The sequence below is a fragment of the Falco punctatus genome (genome assembly GCF_963210335.1).
Source record: "Falco punctatus genome assembly, chromosome: 4".
Classification (NCBI taxonomy): domain Eukaryota; kingdom Metazoa; phylum Chordata; class Aves; order Falconiformes; family Falconidae; genus Falco; species Falco punctatus.
The window spans coordinates 50862684-50878256 of NC_137583.1; the positions used below are offsets into that span (position 1 = coordinate 50862684).

General features: G+C 58.4%; 1 protein-coding gene across 3 annotated transcripts in view; it reads right to left on the reverse strand.

Moving 5' to 3' along the window:
• The window catches only part of AGAP3 (ArfGAP with GTPase domain, ankyrin repeat and PH domain 3), a 147289-nt gene that overhangs the window by 101707 nt on the left and 30009 nt on the right, over nucleotides 1-15573 (reverse strand). The window contains exon 1 of one of the 3 annotated variants that reach the window (XM_080382757.1): nucleotides 1902-6177. The exons of the other annotated variants lie outside the window; for them this stretch is intronic. Within the exon in view, the coding sequence (XP_080238883.1) occupies nucleotides 1902-2736 (835 nt within the window). The 5' untranslated portion in view covers nucleotides 2737-6177. Of the gene's footprint in view, nucleotides 1-1901; nucleotides 6178-15573 lie in introns of those variants that run through there. 3 annotated transcript variants of the gene reach the window in all.

The window sequence follows — 15573 nt, forward strand, 5'->3', positions numbered from 1 at the left end:
AGGAGGGCTCCAAGCCCTCTCTGCCGCTCCCCAGCCAAGTGTCAGAAGGTTCTCTAGCAGAAGGATGCACAGGGAGCCCCAGCTGCCCCAGCAGAGCACCCAGGTGAAGGGCGAGGACACCACCAGGAGCGCTCAACCTCAGTTGCTTCTTTAGGAATGAGGCCGCCAGGCTGGCTGCTGCTGATGCAGCTCCCACTGGAAGCCACCGGCAAGCAGGAACAGGCCCCCTGCTGCACGGGCAGGGCCTGGCCCTCCCTGTCGGGATACACCCACATTCCCCAGCCATAAGCGCAGCCTCCCCTCGCCTGGGAATCTCCCGCCACCCAGCCAGAACCAGGCACCCAGCCCTGGGCACCCCTGCCAGCGCATGGCCCCCCTGGAGGAGCATGCGCAGGGAGCGAGGCAGCATCCCATCCCTTTGCCTCACAGCACCCAAAGGCAGCCTCGGCCACCCACTCAGACGGAGCCTCCAGGACCTTCCCTTGGAACACAGTGAGCCCCTGGGACAAGGGGGACTGTCAGGAATGAACCCCTTGACCTCCCTGTGTAGCACCTGCACAGCAGCAAAGCTCAGGCTGCCGGCAGCACTGCTCCTCCGCTGGTCACAGAAGCCCAGCCTTCCAGAAAGCATCCTGGGCACAAAGCTCCTCTGGGCAGCCACTGCCTCGGGAGCGTGCAGATTCCTCGGGGAGCCCACCAGCCCCAACCCACCCCTCTGGCATGTGAGCCACACCAGTGAACTGCCTCCACAACGCCCAGACTCCAGAGCAGAGTGATGGAAACCCAGAGAGGCTCGCAGGTGCCAGGAAGCGGCTGCCCTGCCTCCCCGAGAGCGGCAGGTCCCAGCACAGAGCCCAGCTCTGCGGGTGCAGGCCAGCGTTCAACACCTTAAAAAACCCATGGATGCTGTTCTCACCCCCCAGCCCGTGCCAGGCAGCAGGGCTCACCCGCACATTTGCTTCTGCAGGGCTGGGCACACTGCACAGCCAGGGAACGGAATGGGGCGCAGAGGAACAGGTAACGCGGCCCCTGTAGAGGCCCCCCGCATGCCCAGGCAGCTCTGGCATGGGAGAACAGCCCACGGCAGTGAGGCCAAACACTAGAAAGTCGAGATCTGACGGCTGGCCCAGCTACCAGTCCCCATTGCATGCCCAGTGCCCACGGGGGTCCTGGCATCCCTCTCCAGCCAGTCCTGACCTTGGTGCCATCACTCAGGATGCCACCCCCACTCTCCACAGGCTGTCCCGCACTTGGCAAGCACCACTGTGCTCCTGAACGCACGGCCTCCGCTTGCCCTAAGGAAGGACCCATCAGAGCTTCGCCCAGACAGAGCCTGGCACCAGGGAGGTGCAGATGCACCTCTGTGCTCCCCAGCCCCTTCGCGCTGCTCTGCACCACTGCTCTGGCAATCTCCCAAACAGCTCAGGCTTGCTCAGGACCCCACTAACAGGACTCCTCTCCCCATCCCACGGAGTTTCAGTTCCCTGTGTTCCACCAGTGCTGCTATGCAAGGTGAAGCTCTCCCCATCCCTGCTGGAACACCACTGGGGCAAGAAGGATATGGAACACGCAGTCGGCTCCCAGGTGCACGGCTGGCAAAGGAACCCAGACCCCCGCGGCACCTACTCCCAGCAAGCCACGCTGCAGCTCCTTTGGCACCAATGACAATGGCGGTGCCCAGGGCCACCGGGTGCTGGAGTACGGAACGGACCCATGAACGCTCAGGCTACCTCGCTGCAGCCAAGCCTTCCTGAGCGCCCACCTCACAGTGCACCAGGGCACAGCTGTGCCCTGCCCAGACCAGGGCCTCGGCTGGGATGGGCCACGGTTGCCCATTGCCACAGACCCCACAAGCACAGGGGGGCTCTCACCAGGCCAGCAGCGCTCCTGCGCTCACTTACCCAGCACTCGCAGCGGACCGCTGCCCAGGAGGACAGGCTCAGTGGCGCCGTGGGGGTCCTTGGGGCACATGCCGCTGGTGCTGCCGCGCTCTCGCCTTCGGAAGCGGCTCGTGAGGAGTCTCCAGAGTCCCCCCGCCTGCCCGGGCTCAGTGTGCAGCCGGCCCCCGACCCTGGCCAGCTCCGGGTAGAGCAGGTCCCGTTTGCTGGGGCAAGTGTGCAGGGAGCTGGCGTCCCCCTCGCTCTTGGTGCGGAGGCGCGCAGGGCGCAGGAGCCCCCCCGACTCTGACCGCCGCAGCTCGTGGCCCCGGCGCAGGCGGAAGCTGAAGCTTTTCCGCAGGGAGCTGAAGTTCTTCCTGGGGCTGGAGCCGCTCCAGCCGCTGCCTCCAAAGAGGTTCCAGCGGCGGCTGCCCCACAGGGAGCCCCCCCGGAGGAAGCCGGGGCTCTCGCCGGGGGGCGGCTGCCGGGCCGACGGCAGGAAAGTCATGCTGCTGGGGCGCGGGCGCTGCGTCCCGTCGGGCCCGGCGAGCAGGGCCGCCGCAGCCTCGCCCTCGCCCTCCGGCCCCGGCTTGCGGGGCGAGCGCAGCCTGAAGAAGTCCAGCAGGCCACCGCGGGCCCGGCAGGGTGGCGGCGGGGGGATCAGCGCCCCAGCCGCCAGCCCGTTCCCCGCCACGCAGAAGCTCTTGGGCCGCCGCCGCTGCTGCTGTGCAGCCCGCAGCGCGGCGTGGACGGCGGGGACGCCCTGCAGGTCCAGCGACTCGCACACACTGACGGCGCGGCGGGGGCTCGGTCGCGGGGGGCCCCGGCCCGCCTCGCTCCAACGCCAGCCCTCCGCCATCGTCAGCTGCGGGGCTGCCCCATGGCCCCGGGCCGCCCGCCGCTCTGGGCCGCTGCCGGCGCGGGCGGCCGGCCCCGGGAAGGCAGCGCAGCGGGACCCCACACGCCGCCCGCTGCCTGCCGGCTCCCACGCCGCGCCGGCATGCCCGGGCCGCGCTCCGGCGCGCCGCCAGCGCGGGGCTGGGGCTGGGACTGGGGCTGGGGCCGGGCCCGCCCCGGAACGGGGCCGGGGCCGGGCCGGGGCCGCGCCCTCCCGGGGTGCTCGGCGTCCGGCTGCGGGCAGGCACCGCTTGGCCGGGCCGCGGGCGGAGGCAGCGGAGCCGCGCCGGGCCGGCGCTCGGCCGCAGCCCCGGGGCAGGGCCCCGTCACCGCCCGGCCGCCCGCACCCGCCCCGCCCGGCCTTGGCCCCGCCGGGGCACCACCGAGCGCCGGGCAGGGCCGCCGCGGGCCGGGACCGGGACCCGGAGTGCCCACCAGGGGGCGCAGCGCTCCCGCTCGCCGCTGCCGCCGGGCGCCCCCGCGCGGCTCGGGCTGGGGGCCAGCACCGGCAGAGAGAAGCCGGCACAAGCACACTCCGCCCCGCGGCCGCCCCCCGCCCCTGGCGGGTACCACCACCGCCGCCGCCGCCCCCCTACCGCCCGCCCATCGCTCCCGTGCCTGGCCCCGGGCCCCGGAGACTCAGCTGCTCCTAGGCTCCCCTCTCCCCCTTCTGCAACCCGCACCTCGTCGCCGGCAGCTGCTCTTGTGCCGCGGGCGATGGTGTCTGACAGCCCACCGGCTCCGAGACCCCCGCAGCGCCGGCACCCAGCAGCTCCCCGGACCCGCACCGACGGCGGCCAGGGCCCAGCACAGCAGGACGAACGGACCCGTCTCGGCCACAGCTCCACTCCTGCCTTGCTCCCGAGCAAAGTGTTTTTCATTGATCAAACGCACCGTCGTTAAGCTCTGCTCCTCCTTCCCGGCCGCTGCCTCCAGAGTCCCCCATGGCAGCACCCACATCCTCCCTGGCACCCCCCACCTTTGCTGCCTGCAGCACTCCCCCATCTCCAGCATCACCCCAGGACCCTCCTCCTCCTCCCCTTCTCCTAGCATGTTTTCGCTCTCTCTGGCTGTCCTCCTCAGTGCAAGCTTCATCTGCGCTCCCTCTAGGGAGGGGGCAAAAAAAAAAAAAAGATGCTTGACTCCCCTTAAATTATTCTTACCTTTCTGAAAGCTGTTTGCTAAACCAGCCTAGGCCTTCTGCCTCTCAAGGAGAAGAGAACATCTTAACATCAGCAACTCCTTTCGCCCTCCTTATCCAGGAGTCTTTGACCCCACTGCCTCGACTCTTGAAATCCCACCACCTTTCTGGAATTGGCCCTTTTCTTCCATCCCTCATCCTCCTTCACAGTACGCCCTCACAATTTTCTTAAGCAACACCCATCTCCTCTCCAGCTCGCTGTGGATGCGCCCAGCCCTGGTCATTGCCTGCAGCCCTCAGACACGGCCGAATCCCACTTTGCCACGAGGCACCACCAGGTTCAGCCTCTCCCTTTCCCAGGGCACAGCCAACACCTCAGCTCAGCCCCTTCCTCTCCCTCCTCAGTCCCCTCCTAAGCCCACAAGTTGCACCAGCTGCCTCCTCTTCCACCACTGCCCCTGTTACTGACAGACCACCGTTCACCATGCTGCACAAGCAGAGGTATTGCCCAGCCACCTCCTTGCCTTAGCTGGAGGTCCTTCTCTTCCCTCAACCATTCTGCACTTTTCAGACAGTAATCTCTCATTGAGCAGTACACCCTCCTAGCTACACGGTGCTGAACATGTGCGGCAGCTGCCCAGACCTAGGATCAGCTCAAAGATGCCCCTTTCCACACCAAGTCAGTGCTTCTTGGGCAGAAGGCGGAATGCACCCAGCTCCCCTCCCTCCCAAGCCAACGGGCACCAATGTCTGAAACCAAGCAGAAGGTGCCTGACAACCCGCCAAAGCTACGGCTCTGCCATCTGTGCCAAGGTCACAGGAACACACGAGCTGCCAGACTGGATTCAACCCTCATCCACATCATCTGGTGTCCTGTCTCCCAGAAGCAGCCGCACTGCAGCGAGGAGCAAGGAATTCTGCAGAAAGCAATTAAGAGGGAAGGTCTTCCAAAGAGTGCCAAACTCCAGGTGAGGCTGGTGGAGGCGGTGGCGTCTCCGTCACTGGAGATGTTAGAACCAATCGCACAGACATCTGTCAGTAGTAGTTCAGACGCAGGTAACCAGCCTTTGGGCAGGAACCAGACCACTAACCCCACAAGCCTCTTCCTAGCTGTGCTCTGACAGCTCCTTGCTCCCAGGGACTGGAAATTGTTCCTGTAATGAAGCAGGACCATCTATATTCATCCCTTGCCAAAATCCTGGGTTTAACTGTCACTGTAAAACGTCAGATGGTACACCTTCCATATGAATCTCATCTTTTTAAAATATTCTGGCAAGTTCTGGGCTTTAAGGTATCACTAAATCGCAGAAGTATCTGCTGGAAGAGATGATGTACCACACACTCCCCTGCTGAGGTGGGACCAAGCGTGCATGGATCACCCCAACAGGCATCTGCCTGACCCATCCTCAACAACCTTCCAAAGCCCACTGCAGTACCACACTGTCCTCGAAGCTCCCACCCTGCCTCCTCCCACGATCTTGTCCAAATCCCTTTGCCTGCATATAAAGCCAGTTTCTTCAACAATACCCTTATCAGCTGGGAAGAAAAGCAGACCACATTCTTCCCTACAGTCTGAAATGTACTGAGAAACACGGAGAATTCCCGTCAGCTGACAATGCCTCCTTCACTATCCCACCAAGGATGGTATTTTTAAAGCTGTTAGTGCTTTTAATGCATTCCCTTCAATTCTTTACAGTTTGTATACTACTTTTTTTTAAAATGCAGTGCCAGAACCCAGGCACAATACTCATCTGGGGCATCCAGTAGCATTGAGAAGAAATACACTTCAAACAGCTGTACAGCCACATCCCAAGAAGATACTGGTCTTTACTACAGTAACAACATAATGATATTTTTACCGAATTAGCCTGTTAAGAGCCAAAGGTTTCATATGCTATATACATTGATATGATCCTCCTGGCATTATTCACACAGAAAGAACAAGACCCTCTAAAACAGAGTAAAACAGAACCTCAGACACAACTTCAGGTGGCAGAGGGCTGCAGGCAGGGCACTTGCACCCAAGGAAGGCTCAAACCCCAAGAGATCTCAACAGCATGTGGGCTCTGGCTGCCTCTTCAGCCACCACAGCTGAAACACCGAGTGATGGAGGAACTGTTCTGAGAATGAGACCAGGAAACCAGAAGCCACCAGCATTTACAGACAGCCACCACCGAAATATCCCCCATGCACCCTTCAAGTGTCTCTTCTTTAGATAGTTTACTCCATGACTATACTGGGTTTGACTGGTGCTGTGTATCTAATGCAAATAAAAGACTACAATCCACCCACCTGGTGGGAAGGCGGCTGGGCCAGAGTCCCCTGTGCCATGCAGGCCTCCAGAAGCAGACGAGCTCAGAGGATGTAACAGGGACACCGTGCTTTTGCAATCCTGACCTGGGGCAGGTGCTTGGGGACAGAAGCAAGTTAGTCTCTTACACCAGTATTTTTGTGAGTCACACTCATGTTACAAATATTATGGCAATGAACATCTGGCTTAAATTAACAAAAAGCCACGAGAGGCTAAACAGCAGCTGCACTGGAAGGCAGTCCAAAAGTCAGGGAACTTTCCACTGCTGGCTGGTCCCCAGAGTGAAGTTCAGGGTGGAGTCCCAAAACGGAAAAGGAGTCTGAACAGTGACTGGTCAAATGCTCCACTGTGCTCCTCCAGACCTAACTGGCATCGGTGGTTTTGCTCCAGCTGTCTGCAGATGCAAGGGTTTTGTTGCAAGGATGGGGGGTGGGATGGCTGCATTCACCATCCCACCTGGGCTTGAAGGTGCTGTCGCTTCGCAGAGGGCCCCAAGTCTGGGGGATCCCCTGCAGCAAGCCACATACCCAGCTTGAGGGACTGGTGCTGCAGCATCTAAGAATGCCTCGGCAGTCAGGGATGGAGGGGTGAGGCTCCCAGCATGTCTGGAGCTGTTAAGTTCTGAGTGCCCTGGCAGCGGGCAGATGCCAGCAGCAGACCAGGACAGGACAGACATCAGCCAGCCCCAGGACCTACATGCTAGTGGGGCTGCAGAGGCCCGCAGCCCCACGCAGACCGTGCTGGTGGTGGCACTGGGGAAGACCCAGCCTAGTGCTGCTGCCCAGGCAAAGACAGGACAGAGCGGGATGACAGCACCACACTCAAGCCAGGCTGTGGGATGCCCAGGACCCCCGGCACATGTTCCCCAGCCTGACCCATGCCAACAGTGCGAGGCTGGAGCAGCGGAGCAGGAGGGCTCCATGCAGTGCCACAGGACAGCGGCTGAGCCCATCCGCAGCGGCGGGAGCACCCCAGAACCGCGCCGGAGCTGCCAGGCTCCGCAGACCGGCTCCAGCCGGCTCGGCCACGCACCCGGAATACTGATGAGGCTCTGCCCAAACAGGGCAGGTCCGGGAGCGCAGCCCCCCTGCCCGGCCCGGGGTGCACAGTGCCGCAGCCCCCGCAGCCCTGCGTCACAGCCCGGCTGCCAGCGCGGCAGCAGCAGCAGCCTGCCGCAGCCCTCGCTCGGAGGCGGAGGCGGGGGCGGGGGCAAGGCCCTGCCGGATGGCCCCGCAGGGCAGGGACCGAGCTGTCCTCTGCCCAAACAAGAGGAGGGTGCAGGAGGTGGAGTCGTTTCGCCGGACCCTGGGCGGAGGGCCACTGTTCACGGCTGAGGTCAGCCACAGCTGGGCTCTGGGCAGCCAGCACAGCCGGAGACCCCAAGCCACGCCAGCTGGGCTGTGATAGCCCCTTCTGGTCACCCCAACCGACCCCTCCACAAAAGGCAATATCCCCACCCTCCCCACCAGCAAAGCATCCGCCGGCCCCCCGTAGATCCCCAGGCTCTCAGGCTGGAGAACGAGGCATCGCTCCGGGTCGAGACCCGCAGGACCCCTGTTCCCTGTCCCTGCCCCTCCGCAGCCCCGGAGCCCGGGGTCCGACACCTGCGGGCTGAAGTCAGAGACCACAAAGAGCAGGCTGTTCCCTACGGTTTCCATGGAGAGAGGGGGAACAGGCCCAGCCAGCAAACAGTTAACAAAAGCCAGGAAGTAAACAGAAAAAGCACACACAAGAGCCTGACTTCAGCAGCAGCTATCTCCCTCCTCCCACACGCTCCGCACACCCCCAGCTCAAATCCTGCCTGCAAACCTTGCCACTGCTGACGATGACAAGGAAATTACCGCTTTCTCCCCCCTGGGGTTCACAGCGCTGAAGCAAACCAGCTCCCTCCTACACACCATGAGGTCATGCCCATGTCACCCAAACCACCCCACAGCATCCCATCTCTGCAGCACCCCGCACGCCGGGCACAGGCATCCTCTTGCCCACGAAGAAGAGAAACTGAGCACCAGACCTCCTCCAGCCAGGGCAGCTGTGCTGCGGACCCGTGCGTGACAGCATCTGCGAGACAGATGCTGAGACAGGCTTCCTAGGCAGGTCCAGACCCCGATGCCACAGGGAGGCCCTGGTAGATAACTCTTTGAGATGTTTATCTCCTGGGTGTAATAGAAGACTGGGGCAGCAATCACTTATGCTCATTAAACCACCACCTCCTGGGCACTTCTGCAAGCCGGGAAGTTAATACCAGCGTTCTGACTAAATCTCAGCCTCTCCTTAGCTGCAGTTAGTCCGGTACCTCCACTCCAAGCCACAGGGCAGACTCGCTGTAATGCCAGCGTAGGCACCAGGCTGCTCCCAGGCTGTATTTACGCAGTCCTGCACACCTCACTGGCCTCGCAGGAGATGCTCGGGCAATGGCTGCAGGTATGAGCAGACTCAACCTGATTAGGCTAGATATTGTGAAATCTCCTCAGTGTTTTGAAATCCCAATAAAAAAGCCCATTTGGAAATTTGGGAAGAGGACTAAAGGAGACCTCGTCTGGTCCTCAAGCCCAGCCCTTGCCCTGGCTTTAAAGTCCCTCCCATGATCATCACTTACAACAGTGAAAATCCTCTGGCTTATTCCAAAAGCAGCGGAGGAAAGGATAAATTAGAAGAAAAATACCAAAGGGGTGAAAGTGAGAGACTGACAGTGCAGAAATAAGATTCAGAGGACAGGTAAATAAATCTGGAGGTCAAGAGAACACAGCCTCCTGGCCAGGCGATGGAAGAGGCTGGCAAATCCCCCTCTGCCTCACCAAAAAGGCATCGACCCTGTAGCAGCCTGCAAAGGGCGGCCACAGAGCCAGCTCCTCAGGGATCAGGAGCGCAGAGGATTGCTCCAGACCCTCCCAGCTCCAGAGCAGCCCTCACAGAAGGCTAGGGAGTTTGCCCAGAGGATTGAAGCAAAGATGTCTCCCAAGGAGGGAGCTGCACACGGGAGCAGCGCCTCTTTGCAATTCCCCATCAAGCGGCTGGCTCAGGGCAGTGCTCGCTGGCCTTGCCAGGGCAGCAGGACACCCAGGCAAAGCCCTGCATACAGCAGGAGGAAACAAAACCCTTCTCAGGTACAGAGAACCTCAAAAATGAAACAGTCCTGCCCCACAACTGAGGGGAACCAGCTGTGCCGAACACTGATGCTGAAGGACGTCTGTGCAGACTGTCACAGCTCTCAAAATGCTCTGCTGCCCTTGCCTTGCACCTGCGGGGCCGGGCAGCGCTCGTCACACCCCAGACAGACACGGGCTGAGGATCGAAGGCCACGCAGTCACAACGGAGCACAGCACCGTGCAGCAATGCACACATACAGCCTCTCTGCCCCGCTTCTAGCTGAGCTGTCTTTTACACATGACTGCGCCACTGTCCCATTTGCACATCGGGTGGATAAGGACATTCCTACGGCCGTATGAAAAGCCCCCACCCTGGCAGAGGATGGAGCCTGGATCCCCCAAACCAGGTCTGCACTGGCCAGACAGACCACCCCTCCTCAGCTCCTTCTCGTTCTGCCACACACAGCATCGCTGCGACACCACTGGTGACCTGCACAGAACTACGGGAGCAGCAGACACCAGCAGCAGGTAAGACTGGAAGGGCGTTTAGCTCTACAGAAAGGAGAGAAGCCCAGATCCCCAAACGGGATGTTCCCAACAGAGCTTCCCAAAGCTATCTGAGACCTGTCCTCCCTGGAAAACATGCACAATTACACTGTAAGAAGCCATGGAAAGGTCTCGTCTTTCCCTGCTCCCTCCAGGCACCTGCTCGAGAACAAGAGGGGAGGTAAACTAAGTCTTTTCAAAAAACAAACTAAAAAAACAGACTGATAACAACATGAGATGCTCACATGGAACTAAGCACCCCAACAAATGCCTTCAAATACCATTTTACCTAGTGCTTCTACCTCGTCATCCTCCCGAGGAACAGCTCAGTGACTAATAACGTCAGCACACAAATGCAGAGATTGTTTTGCCACAAACAAGACTCAGCGGTGAGAGCAGTATTAGCAAACTCTTCTGCATCACACCTGGTGCAGGGTAATTAGAGCACTCTAGCCAGCAAAAAAGTTCTCTGGAAGAGCCAAACCAGCCTCCTCCCAGCAAAACAAGCCCCAGACCCCATGTTTTAGCTTAAACACTCATTAGCAATTGGATTTAGAAAAGGAAATATAACTCTCAGGATGTTAAAAAACATAGATGTCATCTATCATATGAAACTAACACTTAAAATAAAATGGTATTGGTGAGAACATGCGTTTCATTAAACCCACTCCCATCTTCAGGTGCTGCAATGAGGACGGATCTCAGAGCAAGCCAGGGGCAGCCTCTGGCCTGCAATGCAGCAGCATCCCACAGCAGGTGCCGAGCCACAGCCTCTGCTCCAGGCTGGATGAGGATTAGATGTCTCCTCCTGCTCTTGCCCAGGTGCAAGGGTCCCAGGCTCTGACAGCAGGCACCCAGAAAGGGAATTCCTGCACAGGTCTTCACAAGCAGCACAGCATCTCCTCCCACCACCCTCCCCACAGACACAGCACTCGCTCACAGAGGCACAGGGCAGCTCCCTTTGACCATCCACCCATGCCAACAGTCACGTGCAGTTTTATTTTCAGTACCTGACTGCCCATTAACCAACTTAACTTTAGGTGGCCATCCAAACATCCACCAAGCCACACAGTCTATCAGCCTCAGCTAACAGAAAACTATAAGGCATTTGCAGAATGTGAACTTCAACAAAGTATTTCACACAGTGGAAAGGGAAAAAAAGAAGTTAACATGAGAAAGGTGGATATTACTGCAACAACCATAAAGTTTCCATCTACAGATTAAATAGACCAAGCGCTGTCAGGGCATGGGCCTGCTAACACTGAACTTCCAGTAACTCTGATTGATTATACTCAATAAAAAAGCCAAACTCTTCACTGCGATGTACATGCTGTGACCCAAAACTGCCTCTGTGTCCAGGACGAGGGAGGTGGCAAACGCAACACGTGTTACGCAGCAGGTTGGGGGCAATCCTGGGAACCTGGGACCAGCCAGCTACCATCTGTAATGGGAAAATCAGTCAGAACAATGATCAAGAACAGAGCAAGCAGACACCTAAGTAGATGCAATGTCCTGGGAAAGCATCAGTATGGGTTCTGCCAGCAACAGTTGCACCTTGCAGAAAGATGTCACCTCCTTATGAAAGATGAACAAACCCATCTCAACTCAGGAGATGCAGCTGGTCCAGCCGCACTGTGGATGTCCAGCCTGACCAGGTCCCTCCACCAAATGTTCTCAAGGTTCTCTGGAAGGGGAAGGGGAGCCCTTGGGCGGATGAAGAGCTGGTTACAAGGGGAAAAGGACCACCAGAAGGCCACTGTCTCAGTCAGTGCTGAGAAGCTGGTGCTGGGACCTGTGCTCCTCCACCCACGCCTGGTCTGGGCCAGGGGCGAGTGGTGGGGTGATGGCCTCGGCAGGGAGCACTACACTGCCAAGGGTATCAGTCCTGGGATTTGAAGACAGGCATGCCCATCAAGGTGAGGATCCTTGACTTCACAAGCAAAACGTGGCTGCTGGGCCAGCTATTCCTGCCCAGGCACGGAGCCCTCAGCTGCAACAGCTTGGCTGCAGCCAGATGTGTAAAGCATAGAGGAAGAATAGGGAACGAGACCGAGAGCATCCTGTCAGCAGTAGTGCTTTACCCCCACCCTGAATGCCATGTTCTGGTCCCCAGCTCAGCAGGGACACAAAGAGCTTCCATGAAGCCAATGCAGAAGGATCTGTCAGACTAAGGAAGAGGCAGCTGAGTGGGGTGAGACTCCCAGTCTATGATTTGATATCCAGAGCACTGCACACATAACAAACAGTATCTTAGAAGAGTTAGGGAAAGTTAGGTTAAATCGGCAAGTTTCAAAACAAAGGCAGGTACTTCTTCACAGGCTGTGCCGTCAGACTGTGGACCCCCTGCAACAGGAGGCTGTGGATACTCCAAAGTTCACCCAGTTCAAAAGCAATTAAACAAAATCACAGAAGAAAATCTAACCAGCACTATTAAATCTGAAGACACTACTACTGGCACAGGAGTCCCTCAGCCACATACCACTGGATGCTGAGTCAACCAGAGAAATATTACTATATCCTTTTCCTGGTTTTGTCCGATTCCTGAGGCACGTGCTCCCAGCCATCTTCTAAGACGATACTGGGGCGAAACCAAACTTTGGTCTAAACCAGCACAACCTTCCTCACATTGGAACAGGCTGCCCACAGACTCAATGGAATCACCATCCCTGGAAGTGCTTAAAAAACACCGATCCAGTGCTTAGGGACGTGGTTTAGCAGCAGGCTTGGCAGTGCTGGGTTAATGATTGCACTTGATGATCTTTTCAATGGTCTTTTCCAACCTAAATGATTCTATGATTCCTCACACAGACCCTGGGTTCTCCTGACCACCCTCATAACCCCTTTCTGTTTCCATCAAAGTCCTCTTTCCCATAGCAAGCATTGTACAAAGCCTCCGGGAGGAAATCTCAGCAATGCCCTGCACAAGGACACTGCTGCTTCCATGTCATATATTCTCCCTATATAGCATAGGGCTGTACTTTGCATTTTGCTGGACACGCCACTGTAAATCTCTTGCTCCAAGAAATGCCACAGCCCAAACCAACCCAGATTATGATTTCAGAGTGAACAGTGCAGCACAACTTCAAGGGAAAATAATACCAAGTAAGACAAAATTCCCACAACAGTTTATTAGTCCTGGAGCTCTAAACGCACTCTCTCTGCAAGCCTGGGAACCTCAGACCCAGCAGCTTCCAGATGACAAGTTCCTCAGATGCCTCTGGCCCTGGGGACTACCCTGCCCTCACGGCAGAAGGTATCACATCTGGGCTTTCCAGGAGAGATGGTCCAGAGGGACACAGCAGGAACGTGCCCAGCAGATGGAGGCCATCAGGTGACCAGGGCTGTGACTGCCCAGAACAGAGGGGAGGAGAAGGCTAGGAAGCCCATCAATCCTCGCCTGAGTGGGGCCGCAGGACTGCAGGCTGCGGGAACATGGTGCCCATCGGCCAAGGAAGGTGAGCTCCAGCACCACACCAGCACAGAGCCTTCCCCAAGGCCCAGCTAGCTGAGGCGCTCCCACACTGCCACCCTGCAAGGCCCCTTCCAGCAAATGAGGTCCCCAGTCACCCTGAGACCACCTCACCCACCACCGTCTCCAAGCATCGGTCTCAGCTGCCACCCAGGATGGGGAAGGCGGGGAGCCTGAAAATCCGGGAGCCAAGTGGTGGTTTCTGGGCAGGACCCTCCCCTGCTCAGGACCTGAGCAAGGCCAGGCTGCCAAAATCCGGGACCGCTGGGGAAGGGCTGAGGAAGACCTGGCTCTGCGGCAGACGGGCTCTCCCATGGACATGGGCCGGGAAGCCTGTGGAGCAGAGCCTGGCAAGACTCGGACCCCAGCAGCAGCGCCCTGCAAGCCCTGCAGCAGCGAGACCATGGCAGCTTTCCAAAGGACATCAGTGGGAAGAGGCAGTAAACATGGGACTAAACACATATTTAGCTATGCTTTATTTTTTAATCCCACTTTTGCTGCAATCATGATCAGTGTTTTTAATTAAAATGTTTATAATGTAGTTTGTTAGCAGACACTGACAGCACTCAAGAGCTAACCATTACTCTGCAGATTAGCTCCCAGGGTCTCAGGAATGACCAGTAACGACCAGTAACTGTCCCAGATCCTGCACCACTGCTCCAAAGAATGGGAAGAATAACCCTGCTTTCTATCCAGATTTTAGCTTGTTAATTAAGACTTCTGCAGGGGCCACTAGCCCAGCCTTTCACACACTTCCCTCACTGCTCAGCAGTTCCCAGCCCTAAAGCCAACTGAACAAATACAGCAAAAACACCTACCGGTGAGCCCACAGGAAGAAAGCATCCAGTCAGAGTCTCGAGTCTCGCCTCAAAGCTACAAGCCATGCTTTAGAGACCCACCAAGCACAGGGAGGCTGCCAGGGGCATTTCTGCATTTCCCTGGGGCATCAGCTGGGACAGCAGGGATGTGCAGGTGGGGCAGAAGCTGCTGTGAGGGCACAGCTCAGAACGAGCAGCCTCCCAGCCCAGCGCCTTGGTCCCTTCTCTGCCCCGACCCAGCAGCTCCTGCGATGGCTGGGACAGCTGCAGACACGAATGCCTCAGAGAGCAGGTCTGAGCGGAGATGCTCGCTCTGTGACACCCTGCAGCACTGCAGACCCGGGGGTGCGAGACCTGGCTCACAGTCTGCAACCACCCGTGGCTGAGGAAAGATGGGACAAGCCCCTCATAAAACAGAGCTTTCCCTTGACCCTGCCCCAGCTGCTGAGCCCCTACAGGGTCCTGAAAACTGACCCTGCTGTCAGAGAGAGGGAGAGAGAAGCCACCCCACATCTCATCAGGAAGGATCTCCTGCTGGGACTCCAGCAGTTCCCACCACGACTGTCAGCAGGAGAGGTGGGCTCCACCGGGCCAGGCAGAGCAGCCCCAGCCAGGGCCAGCCCCACCAGGAACCCAACTTACCCACGCAGAGCAGGGCCATCACCTGCCAGGACCCCCACCCACTGACAGGGCCAGGATGGGTGGAAATAGCCAGAGACTGAGGAGAGGGCACAAGGAATATTACTCAACCCTCACCTGCCTGCTCAGCAGCCGAGCCGCACACAAGGGTGGCCCTGTCCTAAGGGGCCACTGTGTCACCCAAACAGAACGCGTGCAGCACTACAGGGGATGACCCAACCACCTGAACGGAGGCAGCTGGGAGGCATGGAAGGGGTACAGCCCTCCCTGCCAGCCCCAGAGCCCCTTCCTGCCCCAGTATACCACAGCACCGGTAACTGCCACAGGGCTGCCAGAGCTGCAGAGCTGGCAGGAGGGGACACTGCAGATGCTGTCCCAGATGGGCCGAGGGGGTCATTCACAGTTTTAATCTAAGCTCATGATAATCCTTAATCAACCGCAGGCTGTAACACAGCAGCAGGAGAGGAGCTCTGTATCCTGATGCTGATGCAGCACTCAGGAGCTGGACACCATCGCCAGTGGATGAATGAGAGGCTGCTGCAGCAGCCCTCCAGAAACGGGGCTTATTTGGGTGGTCGAGTTCCAGATTCCCAGGTGAAGAGGAACACCCTGAAGACAGTCCTTCCTCAAAGGCCAAAAGGGGGTACCGAGAGCTCACCAGTTCTCAGCAGTGAACACCCTAACCCACCAGCTCACTTCTGGCACGGCTTAGGCTAGTGCATCTGGAGGTCATTTAGATTCACAGGGTGACTGAGGTCTGAGAGCAGCAGCGCCTGCCCTGCCGCT